The 22,583-nt window shown below is 39.8% G+C and overlaps 1 protein-coding gene across 1 annotated transcript in view; it reads right to left on the bottom strand.

The window, feature by feature from the left end:
* kcnh8 (potassium voltage-gated channel, subfamily H (eag-related), member 8) overlaps positions 1-22,583 on the bottom strand; it is a 450,065-nt gene that overhangs the window by 196,102 nt on the left and 231,380 nt on the right. Inside the window, exon 3 of the mRNA XM_072254419.1 lies at positions 6,530-6,661. Within this exon, the coding sequence (XP_072110520.1) occupies positions 6,530-6,661 (132 nt within the window). The remainder of the gene's footprint in view (positions 1-6,529; positions 6,662-22,583) is intronic.

Here is a 22,583-nt window from a genome sequence, read left to right as displayed (position 1 = left end):
TGGAATATAATCAATTTCACGCTGTTGAATGTCATCAAAGGTCAGATGTGTAGGATTCCACAGCTTGTTATAAATGATTAATTACAATTTAATTTAAAAATTTAATAAAATGATCAAGAAGCATGAATGTAATGCATTATGTTTGTTATTCTGTTGAGGAAAAAAAATTGCTGACCAGGTTTAAAGATCCTTTCAGCCTTATTGATGATAGACTAAGGAACTAGAGGCAACCTCTTGACTTAGATGAGAATAAGATCATTATGGAACATTAGCTGGAGTGTATGGATAATAGGTTTGCACTCAAACTGGCAGGATGTGATTTATGGTGTTCTTGAGAGATTAGCACCCTAATATCAGCTTTTCATTATACTTAAAAATATTTAGATGGAGTAATGAGAAGGCAGATATCCAAAATTGCTGATCACATTAAGCTGCGCACTATAAAAAATGCAAGTGTTGAGAGTTGAAATGAGATTTCCACAGGTTAAACTGAGTTGCAAAAATAATAGCATTTGAATTTAAAGGCTGCAAGTTTTAGGTTATCCATTTTGAGATTTAAAAAAAATACCAGAGTAAAGTGACAAGCTAGGAATTATGGACAAACCATTACTCATGAACTAAAAGCATCTGAAAAAGTACAAAATATAACTCAAACAATTAACAGATTGTTCCTCTTTACCCCAAGTAGCCTGAAGAATAAAAAGGTAGAAGCCATGTTCCAGAGGAAAAAAAAAATTTCTGTGTATTGCACCAAATTAAACTAATAGTTAGCTGGTCATTTCAGAGACAATGGCTGCCTGGATCTATTGTGTGCGTCAATACATTCCTGATTCTAAGCCTGCACATCGAATTCAAATATAGTTACACAAGGCGCTGAATTGAAGGGTTATTTACACTTCATATCTGACTCCTTCATATTACACCAGCTGGAAGTGATGCATCCATTGTGCCCCATTCATTTCAATGGAGAAGCCAACCTGTGCTGCAAAGTCGATGGTTGGTTTTATACGCTTTAATTACTTTTTTCTAACAAATACTGTTTACAAATGAATCAATGTAAGTTAAATGCATTTTAAAATTATTATTACTTTATAAATATTGTTTTTAGTTTTAATTGTTTCAATTGATCCTGGAAAGTTTGGCCAGGAAGCATATTTCGAGAAAGTGGATAAAACCTTCTGCCACATGAGCTGTGGTAAAGGTAAGTGGTGGCAAGTGATTTACTTATTTAATTTTATTTAAATCCATTTAATTATTCAGAAATGTTTACCGTGTTCATTATTTTTAATTTTTAATGTCTCTGATTATCAGGTGCATTTAAAAACTGTCAAAACCCTAGTGACAAACGGCAAACTGACAGGTACCCCAAGAGTGGGATCGCAGGATACCTCTACCCTGCCAGATACTTGTCAGATTTGGGGTATTTGCACAGAGGGATATAGGGTCAGAAGGTATCCACATCCAGAAGTATGGTGGGTAGGAGCTATCATATTTTCAGACGACTGCTGGTCCAGGACATCCATACCCCTTAATTCGTTTCTCTCTCCACAGATGCTATTTGACTTACTGAGTATTTCAAGCAGTTTGTATTTCTTTTAAATTTCAGAGTCCCAACATCAGTAGATTGTTGGCTTTTGTATTAACAGATTTCTGTTGTCCAAGGCTTATGGGATCAAAGCTAGTAAGTGGAGTCAAGCAGTTGCTGGGAGATAACTGAACACATTGACAAAATGACAGAATGACTAACAGTCTCCCCACTAGTTTTTCCTGTCCAACTATTTCACGGTTGTTCCAGGAGTGATGTTCATAAACCTTCTACTTGCTGGATGAAAGTATTTCCTTCAGCTTTTGTTGAAAGGAAGCACCCCTGCCCTGCTGACTAATAATCAATATTAATTGGAAACTTTAAACCCAGAACAAAGTATCTGCCCAAGTCCAGAATACCTCATCTCTAGGCCTGACGTTGTATCTATCAGTGGACTCATCTGATCACATCCTCCAACAGATCTAGCAATAGTGTGGCAAAGAGGTTAACTGCCTTTGTCAATTTTACTTTATTTTAATGTTTTCTAGTATTCCTAATAAATGGATTTTATATTTGTTAATACTTATTTACTTTTAATAGTTCTGCTTCTAATAGTTAAGAGACATTTAAAACTACTAAAAAGTAAATAACTAAACAATCTACAGAAACTAGAAATTAGAAATGAAAATGCTGTAAATAACTCAGCAGTTCAGGCAGCATCTGTGAAAAGAAGAAGTTTTGCATAAACTATTAAAATGTTTGAATAGTTTAAATATTGCTAAGAGGAGCATTTAAAAATTGTTAAAAGCTATCAGATATTACTGTTTGATTTCAAATTTTAGATTTTAGAGTGCAGTTTCTTCTGAATAAATAGGAAAACCAAATAGATATTTTTCAGACATAAAAGTTGCTGGTAAACGCAGCAGGCCAGGCAGCATCTCTAGGAAGAGGTACAGTCGACATTTCAGGCCGAGTTCCTTCAGTTAGTCCTGATGAAGGGTCTCGGCCTGAAACGTCAACTGCACCTCTTCCTAGAGATGCTGCCTGGCCTGCTGCGTTCACCAGCAACTTTGATGTGTGTTGCTTGAATTTCCAGCATCTGCAGAATTCCTGATGTAGATATTTTTCAGAGCTTACCTCAAACATAATTCTTTACTGCTGTCTCAGGAGAAACCAAAATGTTTGCTATCTTGTTCATACCGAGCTCTATCTCCGTATCTATTCCATTAAAAAGACCATCTTCACGTCCATCAAATATCTTGCCTCTATCCTTACCTCAGCTTATCTGCTGATGAAAATCTTAAGTGCGTCTTGAATTTTGCTTTGTATCTTTTTGAAATGGTGTCATGAAATTATTGAAAATCAGAAATTTAATGATTGGGTTTGAGTCATTCAGTCATTTACAAGAGTTGCAATGGGAGGTCAGTACCAACTGCGTGAAATATCAAAACTTTTACGTCTGTGTGCATTTCTTGTCTACAACATCTTATCTTCTGTTGTCATATTGTGGTCATACTTTTGTCAGCTCTTGGAATTATAAATTCCTATGGATAAATTTGTGGTGAAAACAGTCTATGTAAACTTATACTGTACAAGATAGAATCTGCAGATGCTGGAAATCCAAGCAACATACACAAAATGCTGGAGGAACTCGGCAGGTCAGGCAGCATCTATGGAAAAGAGTACAGTTGACTTTTTGGGCCAATAACCTTTATCAGCACTGATATGTAAACATATCACTCTCTGTTTCCAATGATAATATTGTAGAGTTTAGCTTAACATCACACAGTTTTTCAAACTATACTGCATTGAACATCATCTACTCTTTTCAAGCTAACACTGATGTTGAAATACAGCCACGCATAGTGGCACCAAATCAAATATTAAATGCAATGATCACAGTGAAGATCAAAGATTAAAGATCAACTTTATTTGTCCCATGTACAATACATTGATACATCAAAACATAGTGAAATGTCAATGAACAACATAGCCCGTAAGAGCCATTATGCATCCGGCACCAACAATGCATGCCCACAACTTACTAACTCTAACCTGTACATCTTTAGAATATGTAAGTAAACCAGAACACACGGAGAAAGCCTGCATGGTCACAGCAAGAACATACAAAATCTTTACAGACAGCAGCAGAGTTGAACCCAGATCACTGGTGCTGTAAACCAGCATGCCACCATGCCTTACCATCTTGCTAATGTTAATATTTTCTATTGTACTATTTAAGAGTCAGTACAAGTTTACTCCTTTATGCCACATTATTTTCTGATATAACCTATTAATATCGCACCCTCTGATTTTTCACAACTCTTTCTCATTCACTTGGGTCTCAAATTCAACAAGTTACATTTGTACATCATAACACATAATGTAACTTGCATTTACAAGTCTACTTTCAATCTCTCTTGTACAAAATCCTTCTATGACTATTGTTAGCCAAGGCTCAGTTGCTCTCACTTTTGTCTCTGACTCAGAATGCCAATGCTCCACTACTCCTCCACTGAAATTGCACTGTCATTCAAATTATGTTAAACTGAGGCTCTCCTTACTCTTTCCCATAACACTATTTTAAAAAAGAGCATGAAAGTTCTCTCAGGTGTTACATCTTATTGCCTCAATTCAGAAGATCAAGAACATGAGTTTTCTTAATGGCTAGAGTTTCTGGGAGTTATTTGGTAGACACAGGATTGGTTCACGCCAAATTAGAAGACACATTCTTAATGGAAGTTGAGGCAACAATGGCTGACATGCGAAGTCAACCACAGTATAAAAGTAAAATAGAGGGAATACAATACAGCAAAGGTTAGTGGGGAATAAAGATTGGTAAGTTTTTAAGAAACAACAAAAGGCAACTAAAAGAGTAATGAGAGAAAAGATGAAGTATGTAGGTAAACTAGCCAATAATATAAAACAGCTTAATAAAGTTTTTTTTTCTAAATAGATAAAGAGTAAAAGAAAGGCAAAATTGGGCATCAGACCATTGGAAAATGATGCTGAAGAGTAGCAATGAGAGACAAAGGAACAGCATATGGACTGAATAAGTATGTGGTATCAGTCTTCACTGTGGAAGACAACAATAGTATTCCAAAGATTAGAGAGTGTCAGGGGGCAAACAGAGGTGCAGTTTCTATTACTAAGGAGAAGATGCTTTGGAAGCTGAAAGGTCTGAAGATGTGTAAGTCACCTGGACAAGATATTCTATACTCCAGAATTCTGGAAGAGCTAACTAAAGAGATTGTGGATGAATTAGAAGTGATCTTAAAATAAACACTGGACTCTCGAATGGTTCCAGAGAACTAGAACATTACAAATATCTTTCCACTCTATAAGAAGGGACAGAGGCAAATGGCCACTTAGCCCGACTTCAGCCTTGGCAAGATGTTCATCCATTATTGAGGATAAGGTTTTGGGGTACTTGGAGGGATATGATAAAATAAGCCAAAGTCAGCATGATTTCCTTAAAGGGAAAACTTGCCTGACAAATCTGTTGGAATTCTTTGAAGAACTAGCAGGCATGATAGATAAAGGGGAGTCAGTGGTTATTGTTTACATGGATTTTCAGAAGGCTTTTGACATGTACTGCACATGAGGCTGCTAAGCAAGATAAGAGCCCATGGTGCTATAGGAAAGATACCAGCATGGACAGAAATTGGCTGACTGGCAGAAGGCAAGGAGTGATTGGCTGTCAGTGACTAGTGGTGTTCCGCAGGGGTCCACATTGATTCTGTTATTTTTCACATTATACATGAATGATGTGGGTGATGGCTTTGTGGCCAAGTTTGTGAATGGTACAAAGATAGGTGTAGGTAAGTGTGAGGAAGTCTGCAGAAGGACTTAGACAGATTAGGAGAATGGGCAAAGAAGTGGAAGATGGAATATAGTGTAGGGAAATGTATGGTCATACATGTTGGTAGAAGGAATAAAGACACAGACTATTTTCTAAATGGAGAGCGAATTCCGAAATCAGAGGTGCAAAGGGATTTGGAAATCATAGTGTAGAAATCCCTAGAGGTTAATTTGCAGGTTGGGTTGGTAGTAAGGAAGGCAAATGCAATGTGAGCATTCATTTTGAGAGGACAAAGAATATGAAAGCAAGGATGTAATTCTGAAGTTCAATAAGGCATAGGACAGAGCATACTTGGAGTGTTGTGAGCAGATTTGGCCCCATATCTAAGAAAGAATGTGCTGGCATTGGAGAGGGTCCAGAGAAGTATCAAGGTAATGAAAGGGTTAATGCATGGGGATCATTTGATGGCTCTGGGCCCATACTCACTGGAGTTTAGAAGAATAGGGTTGGGGGGGGTGGAATCTCATTGGAACCTTCTGAATAATGAAAGGCCTTGGAAGACTGGAAGTGGCTAGGATGATTCTAACAGTGGGAGAGTCTAGGACCAAAGGACACCATCTCAGAATAGAAGATAGATAAACGGAGACTGAATTAAATGCTTATTTGATAGATTAGTCATGCTGGGAGGAAGAATGAACTCTGACATAGATCTATTTTGTTTAATATCCATTGTCACTGCTTCAGATTCAATATGCTGTTTGTTGATTTGTTTTTTTATTAAATAAAAAGCAATTACAATAGTATCAATGGACACAAGAAATAGGTCTGTGTATTGAGCTAAAATATTAAATTTAACCAAAATCAAAAATGAAGCTTGCAAATATTTAACACAGAATTTTGAAAGAAAATCAAATTACATTTGGGTTAGATTAGTGCATTGAAAATATTTTATATGTAGACAACAGGATTTGAAGAATTGTAATAAAATTAACTTAGATTTAACATAATTTCTGTGCTTCATATGTGACAAATTACTATTTCAGAAAATAAACAGCAATAACAAAATCATACAATGTAATTTTCTTTCTTTGTGTAAAAGAAAACATTCTTACTGCACTTAACAAGGAATCTACAGTGATAAAAAGAACTACATCCTGCTGGTCTTCAATAACTAAGGTAAAGATATATGATGAAACACTGACCTTCCTTTTTATCCTCCTGGGCAATTTTCACTTTGGTAACAGTTATGTCTTTGAAGGATGCCAAAAAAAGAACTACATCTCCTTTCTCATTTTTAATTGGTACAACGTCAAGTAGGCACCAGAATGAATTCCCTGCAAAGATTAATCAGAAATTTTGCCATTATGTGCTACTATATGTAATATATTTACACTTCATCATTACAGCAATTTTAAAGATATTGCACAGGACAAGCTAACATTTACCAACATTCTGGAAAAAGACATTTTATTTTAGCTAACATTTAGCTCGGGGAACTCTTAATATGCATTTTTTGTTTCAAAGCCTATTGAATCTATACTCCTCTGTGAGATTAACAAGCCTGGCCTTTAGCGAAAGTAAGCAAAACAGGTGCCCAATGTTCTAATACCAGATGTTTGGCCAGTTGGCTGATTGAATATACAGTACACTCTTCTCGTCTCAGAGCTCCAATTGCCCATTTGATTTCAAATATTATGTTCAATTACAGTGGCATAGTGTAACATCTATTCACATAGGTCAGAGCGCACTATTAACAGGACATACAGTATGGACAGGACATACAGTAAGAGATTTTGCAGATGCTGGAAATCCAGAGTAACATATACTCAGCAAGTCAGGCAGCATTTATGGAAAGGAGTAAGCAGTCGATGTTTCAGGTCGAGACCCTTCATCAGGACTGGAAAGGAAGAGGGAAGAAGCCAAAATAAGAAGGTGGGAGGAGGAGAAGGTGAAAGGTCAAGCCAAGTGGATGGGACAGGTGAGATGAAATGAGGTTGGGAGTGATAGATGGCAAAGGACTGAAGAAGAAGGAATCTGAAGAAGAAGGAGCCTGGATCATGAGAATAAGGGAAGGAGGAGGGGCACCGGGGGAGGTGAAAGACAGATAGGAGATGTGAAGAGGTAGCAGGTGAGGCAGAGTGGGGAATGGAAGAAGAGGAAATGAAGAGGGGAAAATTCCCAAAAGCTAGAGAAATTGCTGTTCATGCCATCAGGCTGGTGGCTACCCAGATGTTGCTCCTCCAGCCCGAGAATGGCCTTTTCATGGCTGTAGAGGAGGCCATGGACTGACATGTTGAAATAGGAATGGGGGTTGGAATTGAAATGGATGACCACTTGAAAATCCTGCTTGTTGTGGAAGTTAGCTCCAGTCCCTAACTCAGCCACCCCCACCTCCAGACCAAGACCTTTCTCACTCCCAGTGGGTCCCAGGGCTCCCCTTCCCTCACCACTACTCCCCACTAACCTTAAGTGTCTCAGGATACCCCGTCACATCTTCACTCCTGGTAGCCTCTATCTCTTCCCCATCCTATCTTCCCTGAACATCCCAACCCTTTCCTCTCCTCTGATGGCTCTAAGCCTTTTGCCTCTGATCCCAGATCTAAACCCTACCATGCCCTCCCCATCCCCTCTGACCTTCCCCTGTCTGAGGCAGAATGTTCTGTCCTCAGCAGGGACTCCATCTTTGTCCCCTTTGCCCGCGCCTCAATGAGATCCATGCCTGCCATATCGCCAAGCTCTTCTTTTGGTGGCTCTGTGTCTGAGCCTACTTCTTTGGCAAGGATTCCCCACCCCACATCAATGACCCCTTTTCCTGATTCTTCTCTGATTTGTGGACACCCTGGTTTTCTGGTTTTCTGCAAATGAGGCATCAACTGTCCAGATTTCAGCACTCCTCTCCCCTATTCAAACCTTACTCCCTCTGAACACACTGCCCTGCATTCTCTCTGCTCCAATCCCAACCTCACCATTAAACCCCGAAGACAAAGGGGGTGCTGTTGTACTTTGGTGGGTTGACCTCTACTTTGCTAGGCCAGGAGGCAATTCTCAGACACCTCACCTTACTTACCCCTTATTAAGGACTCCATACAGAACCATCAGGCCATTATTTCCTGCACAATCGCCAACCTCATCAATTCAGAAGATCAATTCATCCAATGCTACCAATCTCATCGATCTTTACCCTGCATTGCACATTTCTACCTCCTACCCAAGGTTCACAAACTTGACTGTCCAGGTAGTCTCATTATGTTTGCCTGCTCCTGCACTAGTGAACTCATGTCCACATACCTCTACTCTATTTTGTTCCCCTTGGTTCCCAGATACATCGGTGGCACTTCATATCCCCTTGATCTTTTCTACAGCTTTCAATTCCCTGGCCCTGATCTCGGCATTTCCATCTTGGACGTATAGTCCCTATACACTTCTATTCCCCATCAAGAAGGACCTAAACCTCTCTGCTTATTTCTTGACAACAGATCAACAGATCCAATCAGCTTCCCTCCACAACCACCCTCCTTTATTTGACAGAACTAGTTCTCACCCTCAACACTTTTTATCACCTCCTCCCACTTTCTCCAAACTTGAGGTGTTGCAATGGTCATCCACATGGGCCACAATATGCCTGCTTTTTCGTTGGCTATGTGGAACATTCCATGTTTCAAGTTTCTCTGGTAACCCTCCCTTACTCTTTCTGCACTACATTGATGACTGTTACTTCATGCAGCCATGCTAAGGCTATCAATATAATCAACTCTGCCTTCAATTTCCACCCTGCTCTTAAATTCACTTGGTCTATTTCTGACACCTCTCTCCCCTTTCTCAATCTCTCTGTTTTCATCTCAGGAGACAAACTTTCTATTGATAGTTTTTTTTATACAAACCTAACAATCTCTCAGTTAATTTGACTATACTTCTTCTCACCATCACCTGTAAAAATGTCATTCCATTTTCCCAGTTCCTTCATCTCCACTGCATTTTTCCCCCCAGGATATGGCTTTCCTTTCCAGAACATTAGAACCTCTAGAACCTCCTTCTTCAAAGAATGGTGTTTCTGTTACTCCACCATCAATGCTTCAACCACCTGCATCTCCTTCATTTCTCAGATGTTTGCCCACACCCATCTTCCCGCAGCTTTAACAGGGATAGAGTTCCTCTCACCCTTACCTACTACCTCATGTGCTTCTGCATCCAGCATATCATTCTCCACAACTTCTGCCATCTTTAATGTGATCCCACCAACAATGACATCTTCACCTTAAACCCCGCCACTCTCCAGTTTTTGCAAGGATCAGTCTCTCTCTTGTTTATTTGTCCCTCCCCATTTACCTCCCTCCTAGCACTTATCTCTACAATGGAAGAAGTGGAACACTTGCCCATTCACCTCTTCCCTCTCCTCCATTCAAGGCCCGAACAGTCCTTCCAGGTGCGACAAATCCACTGGGTTCTTCAAATGTATCTGGTGCACCCGATGCGGCTTCCTCTACAGGGGTGAGACCTGACTTAGACTGGGAGGCCACTTTTTCAAGCAACTTCATCTCACTTGCAATAAGCAGGATTTCCCGGTAGCCAAAACATTTTAATTCCAATCCCCACTGTTGGTTCATGGCCTCCTCTACTTCCACGATGAGGCTACTCTCGGGTTGGAGGAGCAACACCTCATATTCCATCTGTGTAGTCTCTAATCTGATGGCATGAACATTGGTAATCTTCCCCCTCCCCCTTTTCTTTTCTTTCATCCCCTACTCTGGCTCCCTTCTTATCTCTTCTCTTTTCCTCACCTGCCTACCACCTTTTCCTTCCCTTTCTCCCATGGTTCACTCTGCTCTCCTATCAAATTCCGTCCTCTCCAATCTTTACCTTTTCCACCTACCACCTTCCAGCTTCTTACTTCATTCCTCCCTTCCCCACTCACGTGGCTTGTTAGTCTGGCTTCTTCACCCTTTCTTTCTGCTGAGCAGTGCCCACAACTCTCTGTAGTTTCTTGCAGCCATCAGCAGAGCAGTTACCACACCAAATTTTGATGCTTTCAGATATGATGTGTTCAATATGCTGCATCAATAAGGATTGGTGAAGGTTAAAGGGGACATGTTGATACTTCTTAGTCTCCCGGAAGAAGAGGCACTGCTGAACTTTCTTGGCTGTTGTGTCTATGTGGCTGGGCCAGTACAGGGTATTGGTGAAGTTCACTTCTAGGAAATTGAAGTTCTCAACCCTCTCAACCTCAACACTGCTAATGTTGTACGAAGGATCTGGATGCTGTTGTGCTTGAAACACAGGAAGTATGCAGGGAGGTACAGTAAGCTATAATGAAATCATACCCTTCATTGTGAAAGAGATGGCGAGTAGGACAGTGGGAAGATCACATCAAGAAGACTACAAAGATTCTCCTTACTTAAGGATACTTCAAAATAATTGGTGCGTATTCAAAAAATGTTCACTGTTTTGGCACCTGGCATGAAATTTTGATCCAACGATTGAACAGGTTGAGCCAAAACTCATTGTAATTTTAAGGAAGGAGAGGATATTTAATTAAAATTTGGATGATTCTGATTGGGCTCAACAAGGGAGATGCTGAGAAAATGTTTCTTTGCTTGAAGAAATCTAGAACCAGGAGATACACCATATATTGAAAAAAGTAAATTACCCATTTCAAATGGAAATATGGTGGAGTTTCTTTTCTCAGTGAGTCATGATTCTGCAGAATTTTCCATTCTAGAAATCTGTGAAGACTGGATCATTGAATATGTTCAAAGCTGAGATACTCAGCGCTATGGTCCACAGAGGAGTCAAGAATGATAGGCTTGTAAATAGGCAGGTAAGTAGAATAAAGGCCAAGGTCAGATCAGTCAGTATCTTGTTGAATGCAAGAACAGACTGAAGGGACCACATGGCTACTCCTATTATTTATGTGACTATGTTTTTGTGTAACTGACCTCACACATTTTGCTTTCAAGGGACTTGGCATTCACATTACAGCATGAAAGGAAAATCAAAACTGTTTTGCTTCAGCAGTCTGCATAACTGGAGGTTGACTGTGAAACCCAGCTGTGAATTCTTCTGTACTTTTTAGAATCAAGATACGTGCAGTGATCTAAATTAAACTGACAGCTATAGCTGGAGAGCATTCTAAGTTGATAATTGCCAAGTGGATCTTCATCCTAAGGGACCACAACCCCACAGCTGAACATCAGGCCATTATCTCCCACACTCTCATTGACCTTGTTCCCTGAGGAAATATTCCCTGCATGGCTTCCCCTCTAATGGCTGTCCTATCCCTTACAGTCCACTTCTAGCTCCTCCCCAAAATCAACAAGTAGGACTGTCCTGTTAAGTCAAATGGTTTCAGCCCAATCTTAACCTTTCGACTGTCTCTTCCTACTTACATCTGTGACTCCTCTGTAATCCTGCACTACTTTGACATTTTCCTATTTTCTGCCACCAGCAAGGTGTTCAATCCTTCTACCCCTGTATCCTAAACCAGGATTGTCTAAGAGCAATTTGCTTCATCCTTCAACAGATATCCAAATAGTTTTCTTCCACTACCGTTCTCCATTGCTTGGCTGTATATGTCTTAACACCAATCAAATTCTCCTTAAACTCCATGTGCTTTCTCCATAAAAAAGGTAGATCTAAGATAATCTGCATGGGCTCTACTATGTTTTGAAACTCCAGAAACTAATCGGGAAAAAAACATAGGAGCCAGCATACAAGCCCACTTAGTGTTTTTATCCTTTTTTTCAGTGAAGTACCTACATATGACATGGTGGAAAATGATGTATGTCTTTCGTTTACTTCGTGTGTATAACCCCTAAAGAATTATGTAAAAAGAATGTTTAATCAAACAATATATTTACAATATTACTCAAATATTACTGAAATAGTAAATATACTACACTCTTCCCTGCTTAGCTATAAACTAAACTCAATATAAAATGCATCTTAATTCAATCATTTAACGTATTGCCCTCTAATCGTAGAGCTTGTCGCAACACCGCATCGGAGTTTGCGGATAACATTTGCTCTGTCAGCCACATCTTTGAGTCTTTGTGCTTTGAGTTTTGATAGGTTCCTGCTCAAAGTTAGTCAGTTTCTGAGCAACTGCGATGTTGCGTTGCTGATGCCGTCTCGCTGTCATTTCCAAGATGTTATTTATGTACAGCAATACAATTTGTTTATTTGTCATTCGTGTAGTTTGTATATTCGTGTTTCTGACCTTGAGGCACCATCAGATGAAGTACTATGTTGGTCAAACAGGAAGAAAACTATTGACCAGGCTACACAGGCTAGCGAGCAGAAAGCATGTCCCACTCTCACTAGTATTATCTCATGAAGATGAAGAAGGACACCATTTCAACTGAATGACAGCTAGAGTTTTGACTCATGAATAGAACGAGAATTTCTCGAAGCATAGCTCTCTACAGAGGGATCCATCAACAAACACATTGACGTAAATCCGGTATATGAATCCTTACAGAGAAAAGGGAAACAACGACGTCAACAATCAACGAATCGCCAGTAATCTCGGAATCTAGACAGCAAAGCAAACACTTCCAATGGACCTCCCTCAAAGCTAGCCAAACAGAATCTTCTACTGCTAAACTATTCACAGTGTTTTGAACCAGCCAACCAGATCACGACATCTAATCAATATCCATTCGGACCCCGGAGGAGAATATAAGCTGGCATTCTGAGGAGACAACACCCTCAACTGCACACTGATGTTGGCTTCTTGATTGGATTTATATATAAAAAAGTTTGGGTGATCACTGAGCTTGGTAAAATGTTTGTAGATGTTTTGATGCCAATCAAGAAGCCATTATCAATGCACAGAGTATATATATATACATACACACAGTATACTATATAGTATAACTACTATGTGGACATCCACAGCAAAATAAGTTTTAGGTAGTTCTATTCAGGCCTGAAGATTTAATTGCAGTGAAGGATTTCTTATTCTTGTGGGATAATACAATGTCTTTCCTGGCGGTGAGACTTGTGGCTGTGAAGCAATCTCAAGTTTTGGGGCCTGCTCTGTGGTGGTTGTTGGAGTTGACTCTGGGACTGCAGGAAGTGGTTCCAACAGCTCTGGGCACCTTTCTCCTCTAACAATTGACTCTGCTGTCCTCAATTGATCAATCAGTATCATCCTTGTTCTTTGAGAAGCCCTCAATTTGTCTCAGCTGTTTGTCCCGCGTACTCCTTCTGAGATTGTGTTTGAGGAGATCCAACCGTGTGCATAACGGACGACCCTGGAACAGCATAGCTTGTGAGTTGTTGTTGCTGGAGTGTGCTGCATTGCGAAATGCAAGAAGGAAATTGACAAGCTTCTGATTCAGTGTTTGTGAAGTGTATTTTGCTGACATTGCTCACAGTGCATTTTTTAGACTCTGGACAAATCTTTCTGCTAAACCGTTTGTATAGTGCATATGTAATATGTCTTATTCCATTCAGTTTCAGGAATGACTGAAACTGTTCTGCAACAAACTGTGGTCCATTGAGGTGTCTCAACACGTCACAATGTGCAAGGTTGTAGTTGAGGCTATTAGGAACACTTCTGACCCTGTTCAGGCTGTAACCACTACTACCAAGAAATCTGTGCCCACAAATGGTTTGGCAAAATCCATATGAATCCTCTGCCAGAGCAATGCAGGCTATTCCCAGGGATGGAGAGGCACTGCTCTGAGCATCTTTTGGATATGTTGACATCCCGAACAGTGAATGGCAAGTTGCTCAATCTGCTGATCAATCCCAGGCCACTGGACAAAGCTTTGAGCTACCGCTTTCATTTTGACTGTGCCTAAATGACCGGAATGCAGCAGCTCGTCCAGCACTTTAGCTCTCAGTTTGGATGGTACAACAACTCTCAATCCCCACATAAGGTAACCCCCATCAAGAGCAAATTCACCCCGGCATGGGTAAAAATGGGGTACCTGGAATTTCTGTTGCACATTCCAGCCATATTGGGTTGTCATGAAGACCTGAGACAGTGTGGGGCCACTTCTGGTTTCCTTTTGCATCATCTCTGCCATAACAGGGAGACTTTCGATTTTCATTAGGGAGAATACGTCAAGAGAAGCTTCCTCTTTTGTAAGTTTTTCAGTTATTTCCTTTTCAAAGGGTAAATGGGACAATCCATCAACATTTCCATGATTAGTTATCCTCTTGACCTTGATCTTGTGATACTGTCCTCTAAGAAATAGAGCCCATCTCTGTGTTCTTCTACTGCTGGTAGTGGAACACCCATCTGTGGATTGAAAATGGACACCAGTGGTTGATAATCAGTAAATGAGGGTAAACTTTCTCCCATACAAGTACTGGTTGAAACGTCTTATACCCAACACCAGGCTCAAGGCCTGTCTGTCAATCTGTGTATATTTCTGTGCAGCGATAAGGGAATACGTTGAAAAGGCTATGGGGTGTTTACTTCTGTCACTCACAACAAGTGACATGACTGCACCTATACCATAAGGCAAGTTTCACTGGACGATATGGATCATGTGAGTAAATATGTGAGTACAGTGACTAATGTCACCATTTCCTTTTCCTTTTGGAAAGCCACCTCACACTGCATTTCATTCCAATCTGTAGTAATAAGTTCAAGGGTTGGACTACAGTAGCCAGGTTTGGCAGAACCTGTTATAGTAATTGATAAGTTATAACAAGGACTGCAACTGTGACATGTTCCTTGGCCTTGGGACGCCACTACTGCTTCAAAATTCTCAACACACTTGTGTAAATTCTTGTGCATCAATGGTGTGACCACAGTAAGTGATGCTTGGTTTAAAGAATTCATACTTTTCGTGTTGTCCTCTGAGCCCAGTCTTGACACGGTCTTGACATTTTGGAGATGATCCTTGCATCCTTGTCAGTAAAAACAATGTCATCCAGGTAACACTGAGTGCCTGGGCAGCCCTGCAGCAGGTGCTCCATAGTTTTCTGCCAGAGTGCAGGTGTGGTTTTTACTCCAAAATAAGCCTATTATAGCACTTTGTGAATGCTTATGGTGAGAAACAGATTGGACTCTTCTTCCATATCCATTTGTACATAGGCCTCAGCTAAGTCCACTTTGCTGAAGTGTTTACCATCAGAAAGGTTTGCAAATATATCCTCTATCCTGGGCAGAGAGTATTGATCTACTTTCGGTACTGGGTTGATGGTGACCTTAAAATCACCACAGATCCTGACAGACCCGTCCTTTTTGGCTATTGGGAGCAATGGTGTTGCCCATGGGCTTAATCAACACATAATATATTTACAATATTACTCAAACGTTAATGAAATAATGAATATTCTACAGGCCTTAGCTATCCCTTTCTCATTATTGGATACACAAAGCATACCTTGTTTGAATTCTGTTCAGGCCTTCTCCTTTGACTCCATGATGACATGTTGTTGCTGCTTTTTGCACTTGTTTCGATGCAAACATATGAGTATCTTCGCTGCTAATCTGAATCATGCTCTTAATTTCGCATTTCTCATATCTGAGTCCTCTGTTCATACCCCATCTCAAAAGATGAAGCCTAGCCTATAAATTCTGTTATAAGTCAAAAGACTCCCACAACGGGTTCCACCATCATCCACAACCGTTGTCCCACACCCCAACCCACTCCTGCTTCCATCTTCCAATCATTCATTCCCCATCAGACACCACCGATCACCTACCAGCCTCCCCTCCCCTCATCCTTCATGCTGCAACAGTCTGATAATCTTTCCTCTTCTCTCTCAGTTCTGCTGGAGGCTCCTGGCATGAAACATTGATTTATATCTAATGACTCCATAGATACGTATTACCTGCCAATTTCCAGTGATTCATTTTAAAATGTTCACTTCATTTCCTTACAGCCTTTGGGGATTCATATCCATTCTCCTAGATTCTCCATTTCTACTCTAATGACAGAAGGATGGTTTAGTTGGGAGCTGAATATCCAAGGTTACACATTGTATCAGAGGGATAGGAAGGTAGGCAGAGGGTGTGGCATAGCTCTGCTGGTAAAGACTGGCATCATGCCATTAGAAAGATATGACATAGGACTGGAAGATGTTGAATCCTTGTGGGTTGAGTTAAGAAACTGCAAAGGTAAAACAACTTGGATGGCAGTAACATACAGGCCTCCAAACAGTAGCTACGAGTTGGATTACAGAATACAACGGGAAATAGAAAAGGCATGTCAAAAGGGCAGTATTATGATAGTGATGAGAGATTTTAACAAGCAGGTAGAATGGGAAAATCAGTTTGGTCATAGATCTCAAGAGAGTGAATTTGTTGAATATCTACAAGATGGTTTTTAGAGCAGTTTGAGCAGTTGTTGTTGAGCCTACCAGGTGATCAGCTATACTGGATTGGGTGTTATGTAGTGATCCGGGGGTGATTAGGGAGCTAAAGGTAAAGGAACCCTTAGGATGCAGTAATTACAATATGATTGAGTTCAACTTGAAATTTGATAGGGAGAAAATAAAGTTTGACATAGCAGTGTTTCAGTGGGGTAAAGGAAATTACAGTGCTTTGAGAGAGGAGTTGGCCAAAGTAAATTGGAAGGAGGTGTTGGCAGGGATGAATGCAGAGTAGCAATGGTATGAGTTTCTGGGAAAATGGGGAAGGTGAAGGATTCTAAAAATGAATAAATTCCCAAATCGCATAATAGTAGAAATGTGGCTGACAGGGGAAGTCAAAGCTAATGTAAAACCAAAAGAGAACGCATACAACAAAGCAAAAATTAGCCTGAAGATAGATTGGGAAGTTTTTAAAAACCTACAGAGAGCAACTAAAAGAATCACTAGGAGGGAAAAGAGGAAATACAAAAGCAAGCTAGCAAACAATATCAAGGTGGATAGAAAAAGCTTATTCAAGTATATAAAAAATAAAAGAGAGATGAGATTGGATATAGGACCACTAGAAAATGAGGTCAGAGAAATAATAATGGGGGACAAGAAAATGGCGGATGAATTAAGTGAGTATTTTGCATCGGTCTTCACCGTGGAAGACACTAGCAATGAGCCAGGTGTTGAATGATGTGAGGGAAGAGAAGTGAGTCCAGTTACTATTACAAGGGAGAAGGTGCTCAAAAAGCTGAAAGACCTAAAGGTGCATAAGTCACCTGGACCAGTTGAACTATACCCTGGGGCTCTGAAAGAGGTAGCAGTAGAGATTGTGGAGGCATTAATGATTTATCAAGAATCATTGGACTCTGGCATGGTTCTGGAGGACTGGAAAATTGCAAATGTCACTCTATTCTTTAATAAAGGATGGAGGGAGGCAGCAGAAAGGACCTTATAGACCGGTTAGCCTGACATCAGTGATGGGGAAGATGTTGAAGTCAATTCCTAAGCATGAGGTTTTGGAGTACCTGGTGAAACAGGACAAGATAGGACAAAGTCAGCATGGTTTTCTTAAAGGAACATCTTGCCCGATGAACCTGTTGGAATTATTTGAGGAGATTGCAAATAGGAGATGTAGTGGATGAAGAAGATGTAGGAGATATTTGGACTTTCAGAAGACCTTTGACAAGGGACCACACATGAGGCTGCTTACCAAGTTAAGAGCCCATGGTATTACAGGACAGTCACTAGCATGGTTAGAGTATTGGCTGATTGGTAGGACGCAGTGAGTGGGAATAAAAGGATCCTTTTCTGGTTGGCTGTCAATGACTAGTGGTGATCTGCAGGGGTCGGTATTGGGACCACTTCTTTTTATGCTGTATATCAATGATTTAGATGATATTGTAGATGGCTTTGTTGCCAAGTTTGCAGATGAGATGAAGACTGGTGGAGGGGCAGGTAGTGTTGAGGAAACAGGTAGCATGCAGAAGAACTAGGAGAATGGGCAAGAAGGTGGCAAATGAAATACAATGTTGGAAAATGCATGGTCATGCATTTTGGTAGTAGAAATAAATGTGCAGACTATTTTCTAAACAGGGAGAAAACCCAAAAATATGAGATGGAAAGGTTGAGTTGGTGATGAGGAAGGCAAATGCCATGTTAGCATTCATTTCAAGAGGCCTAGAATACAAGAACAAGGGTGTGATGCTGAGGCTTTATAAGGCACTGGTGAGGCCTCATCTTGAGTATTGTGAACAGTTTTGGACTCCTTATCTGGCATTGGAGAGGGTTCAGAGGAGGTTCACAAGGACAATTTCAGGAAAGAAAAGGTTATCATATGAGGAACATTTGATGGCCTTGTGCCTGTACTCGCTGGAATTTAGAAGGATGGGGGTGGATCTTATTGAAACCTTTTGAATGTTGAAAGGCCTAGACAGAGGAGATGTGGAAAGGATGTTTCTCATGGAGGGGAGTCTTGGACCAGAGGGCAAAGCCTCAGGATAGAGGGGAGTCCATTCAAAACAGAGGTGTGGAGAAATTACTTTAGCCAGACCGTGGTGAAATTTTGGAGTTTGCTACCACTGGCAGCTGTGAAGGCCAGGTCATTGGGTGTATTTATGGTGGAGATTGATAGGTTCTTGATCAGCCACGTCATCAAAGGTTACGGTGAGAAGGCCAGGTAGTGGGGTTGAGGAAGGGGATAAAGGATCAATCATGATTGAATGGTGGAGCAGACTTGATGGGTCCAATGGCCTAATTCTGCTGTTATGTCTAATGCTCTTACGATCTAATGAAAAGACTCTCCATACCAGTGCCATCATACATCTTTTTCCTTAATCTTGATCTTCCTTACACCACAGTGAGCAAGACAATTAAAAATGTCAAAGCACATAAATGGTCCTTTCAGATGAAGCAGCAATCCATCTGGACTTCTCTAGTTCAATGTGCAAGAGTGTCACCTATTCTATTCCCTGTTTCATTCCCTCCTTGACCTCTTTGTCTTTGCTCCTTTCCATTGGTCCAACAACCTCCAACACAAGGACCTCATCTTCTGTTTGGGTGCAATACTGGTGCTGGAAGTCCAAAATAAAAACAGAAAATGCTGAAAAAACTCAGTCCGATGAAAAGTCTTCAACCCAAAATGTTACATATGTTTCCCTTTCAACAGATGTTGCTTGACTTGATGATTGAAATCAACTTCTTCAATTTTATTGCCACTTTGTTTAATACTTCACAACCCTTCATAATTTAATCAAACAGAAAGAAACTATATTGATGTTGTCTTTGTTATTTTCTTTTACATAATGTCACTCATATCACATTCAATATAATATTTTAAAACCAAAATATCCATGTAAATCAATTCATTATCATACAACATCAGCTATCTTTTTCGTGTTAAATCCTGATATGAATTAGCAAATAAAAGAAGACAATGGTGTATTACAGGGGATCATATCTATGGATTGGAGTTGAATGTAAGACACATACAACCTTCCATTTGTCTTTAATGTTATTTTTATGGAAGAGATATCATAAGATTACAACAGCACATTGTACAATTAGGTCTAAATTTAAACCAGGTATTAAGGCACCTTTTCCCTTAGAGTAATATTTCTTTTGGCGTCTGTCCTGTTTGGCTTGCTGTATGATGGGGTGGTGATGGAGAAGGCTTGAAGACCTAGTCAAGATGTCAGAAAAGAGAGGAGAAGGAGCGGGAATTGTGTGAGGAGAGCTATGGTTAGGAAAGCTCAACAAGTCTTCTAAGAGCAGCAAAGTTTAGATATCCAGGACGTGGTGGTCTATGGACTTATTTGACTCTCCCACAGTTCAGGAGATTATACATTGCCCTTTCACAATAAAACATCTCTAATAAGCAATAATTTAGCCTTCTGTATTCTGCAATCAGAGACATTATCATTGTGAAATCTCTATAATCAACATCAGGTGATGGGGCAGCAAATCTTGGTGAGGTGTGTGGAAGGCAGTGGAGATGAGGTAGATTGATGGCTACCATTGACCTGAAATTTCCATCTGACAAAGAGTTATAGCTATTATGGTTAGAACTCACAAAGGCAAGATGTCCTTTGGCAAATTATCTGCTCCTGGCTCTTCAAACCTTTTTCTTCACCTACTGGTATTTATATGTGATAGAATATCTTCTGTCTGAATGAATAATGATTTCAGCTTCAAGCCTATTCAAGAAGCATCATTCCATCCAGGATGCTTGATAAGTATCACTCACAAAATGCTGGGGGAAATCAGCAGGCCAGGCAGCATCTATAGAGGGGAATACACAGTCACTGTTTCCATTTGAGACCCTTCATCAGGACTTGTTAGGCATTTCTTTTCATCATTCTCTTTTTTTCTCACTCCTGGAAATCATAGCTGTAATGAGTACCATTAGCTAATTGTACAGTATTGAGTATTCAGGCTCAGTTGACTGTGTTTCCTAAATTCCTTATGTTTGCCTGCTGGAAGGCAAGGTCAGCAATTATATCACAACAGTACCAACTGCAATTTTCTCCATGTTGTGCACCTTACTGATTTATAACTTTATCTATATCCCGCTCGAGTGAAAATTTGTTAAAGGAGTGTGCTTCCTGTTGTCATCTTCCCTTTATCACTGATTTTCTCAGTGTTTACTTAAAACCATTTCATTAATACAAGACCCATCATTCTACTCTGGAATGAGGCCCCAATCTATTCAATTGTTGATTCGTGATCTTTGGGCTAATCAATTTCTATCTGGGTACCAAAGGCAATGATATACGTTAATCATAATTGTTACACGATCTGATTGGCTCTGGATAGTGTTTATCTCTAGTGTTGATTGATATAATTGATTTATATTCAAAGATTCCAATGGAAATTGTACTTTATTATTTGAACGATTCATAATATCGTGGAGTCATGCAGCTGGGAATCAGACCATTTGGCCCACTATGTTCATATCTACCATCAAGTACATACTTATTCTGATCAGTCTTTTGTGTCTTCCTGAAACTTACTGAATGCTGTGAGAGTCTCTGCCTCCAGCAATCACACCAGATTCCAACTCCCTCTGTGAGATAAAATAAAACTTCTACCTCATACCCACTAAACAGTTCACCCAGACCACAAATTTAGCTACCTCTGAAAGTGTAAAACAAAAGTTTCTGATACTGTGCTACTTAAATGGAAATTGCATTTTATTCTTTGAGTGGTTTCTAGAGGCATACAGGCCCTTGTCTCATCGTGAGCATGCCATTTATTTGAGATAAGGTGAATAAACCCAAAAATATACAGGAAATGAGAAACTCTCAATCAGGTATTAATGAAGGAACATATACTAGTGAAATAAACTTGTGAGAAATCGATAGTGCATAACTTGGAAAACATCTTTCACACACTTTTTTTTTGGTTTAAAAAGATCTTAAATTAATGAATGATATTTAGTTACCAAACCACAACCAGCACAAACAAGTACTAATGTTCACTACTGCCTTGAAAGATGAATAGCAAAATACATTTCTGGAGAGGGATCCGTTCAAAATGCTGTGGAGGTCAGCCACTGAGAAAAAGAAACAAATCTGTGGCAGTGTGTGCCCAACATTGTTGACGAGCTGGCTACTAGAACCTGCTGACATCACAAAACTAACTAAAGGACATCCCTAAATGAACTAAAGTGGTCAGCAAATTCTGGAAAGGCTGTTCAGTCAAGCGCACATTACAATGTGATAACCTGATGTAATGGTATATTGACCTTTACATTCTTCATTTCTCCTGGGTTGCAAATTTAACACAATTTTATTTTCACCACTTTATTTGATATACTTGCTAAAGGTGCAGTGGTTTTCTGTTGCTGTTTCATCACTGTGTTTAACACTTTTTGTTAAACACTTTTTGTTAACCACTCCTCTCATTTTAGGGTAATAGAACAACAGTGGCATCCATATATCTCATGCAGTGGAAGTTGTACAGTAATCATTCAGGCTCTTTGAAAATATGAACCAAAAGGTGAGAGTGAGTAAGTTTCAGCCTCAGATAAATCACTACTTGGATCTGCTATCTTCAACAGCAGCAAGATTTAACGAGTTTATAATCAATTTAAACTTGTTTCTGTTTAATATTAATGAACTCACAAGTTCATAGATTTGGATCCCAGGTTAGATAACTTTGAATTGTTTTACAAAAGCAGCACTATATTCTGCTGCCATCACAAAGTAATATCCAGCAGTGATTTCCTTTGATGATGGTAAATTTTCTTTTCAACTGGGATTGCTCGTTGCAAACTACTTATCCGACAAATCACACATTCATTTTACTTATTTTTTCAAATGCCTTGAGCTTAACTAAAAAGATAAGTTAGGTAAATATCCAGCTCAATTAAATTACATAACATTACGAAGAAAGTAGAAAATTGACAAAGCAAATCCTGATTTAACCTTAGCTTTG

The sequence above is a fragment of the Mobula birostris genome, chromosome 3 (genome assembly GCF_030028105.1).
Source record: "Mobula birostris isolate sMobBir1 chromosome 3, sMobBir1.hap1, whole genome shotgun sequence".
NCBI classification, from domain to species: Eukaryota; Metazoa; Chordata; class Chondrichthyes; order Myliobatiformes; family Myliobatidae; genus Mobula; species Mobula birostris.
This window is presented reverse-complemented; position numbering and strand designations above follow the sequence as displayed.